General features: G+C 39.9%; 1 protein-coding gene across 9 annotated transcripts in view; it reads right to left on the bottom strand.

The window, feature by feature from the left end:
* LOC103473424 (sarcoplasmic reticulum histidine-rich calcium-binding protein-like) overlaps window positions 1-4,341 on the bottom strand; it is a 23,465-nt gene that overhangs the window by 5,609 nt on the left and 13,515 nt on the right. For 7 of the 9 annotated variants that reach the window (XM_008423660.2, XM_017307916.1, XM_008423664.2 and 4 more), the window contains exons 6-10: window positions 2,241-2,354; window positions 1,806-1,913; window positions 576-683; window positions 387-485; window positions 165-266 (exon numbers count right to left, since the gene is read on the bottom strand). In XM_008423660.2, the coding sequence (XP_008421882.1) occupies window positions 165-266; window positions 387-485; window positions 576-683; window positions 1,806-1,913; window positions 2,241-2,354 (531 nt within the window). The remainder of the gene's footprint in view (window positions 1-164; window positions 267-386; window positions 486-575; window positions 684-1,805; window positions 1,914-2,240; window positions 2,355-4,341) is intronic. The other 2 variants (XM_017307917.1, XM_017307918.1) reach the window with 2 other exon arrangements.

Below are 4,341 nucleotides of genomic sequence, written 5' to 3' on the forward strand. Positions count from 1 at the left end.
TAATAAAGATATTTGCCTATGTGGGATTTCTTTTGTTTTTATTTTATCGCACTCAAGTGCGATAAAACTCAAGTTTTATCAAGAGACCCTCTTAGGTCTCTGACCCTCGTCAGAGACTAATTCCCGAACAACCGATCAGAACGTGAATATAGAAATTCGGTTACCTGTCTTATGAGGATTTGTCTTTGTGTGCTGCTCTTCACCATGTTCAGACAAGCCAGTTGATGTATGAGCCTCGTGTACATGTCCCTTCGTCATGTGGGAAACTGGCAAACCAAGGTTTTCAGTGAAATCTAAAGCACTTTCTACTGTTTTTCACCAAACATATGAATTCATTTTTCTCTACTGGGCTAATCACTAAAACTAATTCTCAGATTCATAAATACCTGTCTTCTCAGCCTCATTGACGTCTCCCACGTGCCCAGAGGAGGTTTTTGTTGCGTGTCCATGAGTTTCATGTTTGTGTCCCATAGATGCATGGGGGTCTGACACAACATAATTATTATAAGAAGCATAAATAATTAAAATGTTCTGTTATATCCAAGGTAATATTGCCTGCACATGCGAAGAGATACCTTTAATTTCCACATGATTTTCTGTTTGCTTCCCTTTCTCTCCATGCACGGATGAGGGTATTTTGTGGCCGTGAGTTTCATGTGTGTACTCTTCAGACTTGTGGAGGTCTGAAAAATTACAAGGTTAACTGAATTAGCAATGGAGATTTCAAGATTATGTACTGTATTTCAATAGTTCCTTTAATTTTCCTGGTTGCCTGACAGCAGTTTGCCCTCTGAATGATGTACGATTGAGTAAACTGGAAATTATTCAATCTAAGAAAAACTGAGTGGGTTGATCATTGTATGGGAAAAGGATAACTTTTACAATAAGCTCGGCAGAAAACTTTTGTTTTGGTAATAAGCTAATTATTTTATGACTTCTGTTATCAGACAACGAAAGTGGAACACCAGATTACATAGATTTTTATCTTAATAGCTGTACAAACTGATTTGTGATAATGACGTGAGACAGCAAACACTGGAGTGCCTCATCTGAGCCGCAGCTGATACAAGGCGCCGCATACAGCCAGCTCTAATAACTTTTATAGCAGCAAACACAATTTATGCCCCCACTTAGTGTTAAGTTATGGATCCTCTGTAACAGTCTGGGCAACGACTCCGAAAGCTGTAACCAGAGCTCATCAAATAAACCAGACACTTATTTTTAAGTTCTGCGTGATTATCCTGAGATCAGCTGCAAACTTTGTCCCCTTGATAGAAAAATATATACAGCTTCAATATATTTATGGTTCCCAGACACAAATATTTACGTACTACGCAGCCGTTGCTCTTTGCCTATGTTATATTCTGGCACAATGTGTGGCCTATGCAATTTCCAAAATAACGCACACAATAAATGCTAAAAGGACTCGTAGCTAAACTCCAAGACATACACCACAACCTTGGTTCCAGAAGAATTAATGTAGGATTTTGGATAGGATATCACAGTTGCCTGACTTGATCACTATTGAAAATGTTCTAGCGGGATTTGAAAAAGGAGGAAGCCGCACACAAACCCAAACATTTTCAGAAATGGGTTAAACAATTGTAAAACTGGTGCGGTCTTTAGAATGGCATTTGTGTTGAAAGTTATTTATTCAATTTGTTTAATGCAAAGAGCTATAAATGCAGGGATTTGCTGATAGAATTACTTCACGGTTAAAATTAAATCTTGTTAAGTGCAAATGTTTACACAATTAAAATAAACTACGGCTGATTAAAGAACTACCATCCATACTAAATGGATACCTTTAGCCTCTGCATGTCCCCCCGCCTCTCTGCGCCGCCCCTCGTGTTCAGATAAAGTTGTTGGTTTGTGGCCGTGGGTCTCGTGTTGCGGCTGTGGACTGTGGGCACCTATCAAAGAGTAATGCTGTTTACACAAAGGTCCTCAAAAGGAGGTGAAATTTATTTTCCCCCCTTTTCTCCAAAATTCCTTTTCATTTTGAACCTTTCAGCTTCAGTCACTGTCTAAGTGAATCTATGATGATGCTCTCGGTGTCAAAAATTGCCTGAATGACAGACTATTTTGTCAGCAAAGAGATGAATTTATATAGATCTGACCTTGAGTTTTTATATGGCCGTTTTTCACTCTGAGCTGTCAACGTCCATAATAAAAGTTTTTATTTTGCGCACCGTTTCTGCGCTGAGAGTTAAGTCTGCCTCTACATTTACGCGAGATACCTGTCGTTTTAGATGTTTCCTCTTCGTTGTACTCCTCCTCCTCCTTGCCTCGCTCATGTTCAGTGGAGCTTGTTGCCTTGTGTCCGTGACTCTCATGTATAGACTTGTGGGAAACTGAAGAACCACAGTCATAATTAACAAAACAAGAACAGAGACGTTGTGGGGTATTTCCTCAGCAGCCTGAACAATACGAACTTCACAATTAGGCTGATGCTGCAGCGGCTAAAGATTACTGATAGTGTCTATTGTCTTCCTGCCTCCTGTTAAGACCTAGTTTTCTTTTTTCTTGTCTTTCTTTCTCTCTCCCTCTCTGTCAGATAGCAGATCGGCCCTTTGGGGGCCTCAGCCCTGGGCTTCGGGGGCGGCGGGGAGAAAGGGCTATGAGAGTCAGAGGGGCTTGAGCAGCTTCTTCATTGCTACACTTTCACTCTGGGTGTGAAAGGTATGGCATGCTCCTGCTTTTATGTAAATGTCATGAATGTGTCTGAATGTTTGTTCCCCCTTTTTCATCCAAAATACACCTAGACAAAGCACAAAATACCTGGCTTATGATACAGTAACGCCTTCCCACGGATGTATTTTCCTGTGTCGAGATGAGAACAAAACGTCTTTAATCAATACCAGCTAACCGAGCACACACATACCAATTGTAACGCATTTTTAATTGCCTCTGCCTAGTTCTCCTTCAGGGCTTGATATTGTTCCCAAGATCCTCTGCTGGATGCTTTTTGGGCTAACAGATTGAGTCCAAACAAAAAAAGGAGAGACGTGAAACTAGTTTGGTTAATACAGAGCAGGTCTAAAGTTTACAGAAACACGTCGACGGCATGAACTTTAAGGGACTTTCAAAACAGAAATTAGGTGAACGAGTTTCAATTTTTTCGTAACATTTTTCTGAAAAACTACACTGTTTTTTTCTAGGTATTAACAAGGCTGGCATATGTCTGACTGGATATTTGACCACTCTTCTTGTCAGAAATGACAAAGCTTATTTGGTAGGTTACTGACACAGCCTTTGCTTTTAAGCAATAAAAATAAATCTCCAACAAGACTGAGGTCAACCGTTACAGAGGCTTAATGTTAGCCAGCTTTAGCCATTCCAAACCAGCTTCAATATTACTTGAAGTAATTATTCTTTTGAATCACCCAGCAGTGGCACAATTTCACTCATTATGATGTTCAAGAACAGTCCAGGAACCACCTATGCTTAAGCCTGTGTAAAATTATAGCTGAGGTGTATAACATCAGCGTAGCCTAATCATGAAAGAAAGATCTGTCCAAACCAGATACCTTCTATCACATCTGACACGTGAAGCTGTCTAAATGTTGAAATCAAATGCTTTCGTGTGAAATGGGGATATTTCTGTAATGACAAAGTGGAAAAGTCAAGGTAAGACTTGTAGATGGTTTTGCTGCCAGTGGTACTGGTGCATAAAACAACATCGGTGGGTAAAAACAACAAAGAAAGATGATTTTCAAATCAACAGATAAGCTTGTTGAATACCATTGAATTTTCCAACAAGACAGTGGTTTGAAATGCACATCCACGTGGCTTTGGAACTGCTAAAGCATACCATCTTCTGTAGTGTCCTCACCTTCTACTCTAAAGGAAATGGCAGAAAGCAAAGCTTAAATGTCAGGAAACCAGCTAAATTTAATGGGACTCTACCTTTCTTGCAAGACGACAGATCAAATTTCCAGCCAGAATAATTCCACTTGACAGACACAAGCAGTGTGTTATTTCTTTGCAACTTGCTAAAGCACATGCAACTAAATATTAGAGCGCAGTACATACAGTGTGTGCATTTGAGACTGTGCATAATTATAACCCTTTTTTTATATCAGATGAAATACAACATAAACTCTTGGTCAGACTGCTGCTGGTCAGACTTAAATGTAGATCAAGCCTTTTCATCAACAAAAGTGTGGTTCATTAAGTTAAACCACCACAGTCTTCCTCAAAGAGATGATTGCTAACAAAAATGTGAATAACTAATCAAAGTGAATGACCACACCGTGAACATCGTTGAGGGACTAATGATTGCCGGACCACTAGAGACTACAGAGCTGCATGCCTCCATCTGTGTTTCCACCCCCCCCC

The sequence above is a fragment of the Poecilia reticulata genome, linkage group LG12 (genome assembly GCF_000633615.1).
Source record: "Poecilia reticulata strain Guanapo linkage group LG12, Guppy_female_1.0+MT, whole genome shotgun sequence".
Taxonomy (NCBI): domain Eukaryota; kingdom Metazoa; phylum Chordata; class Actinopteri; order Cyprinodontiformes; family Poeciliidae; genus Poecilia; species Poecilia reticulata.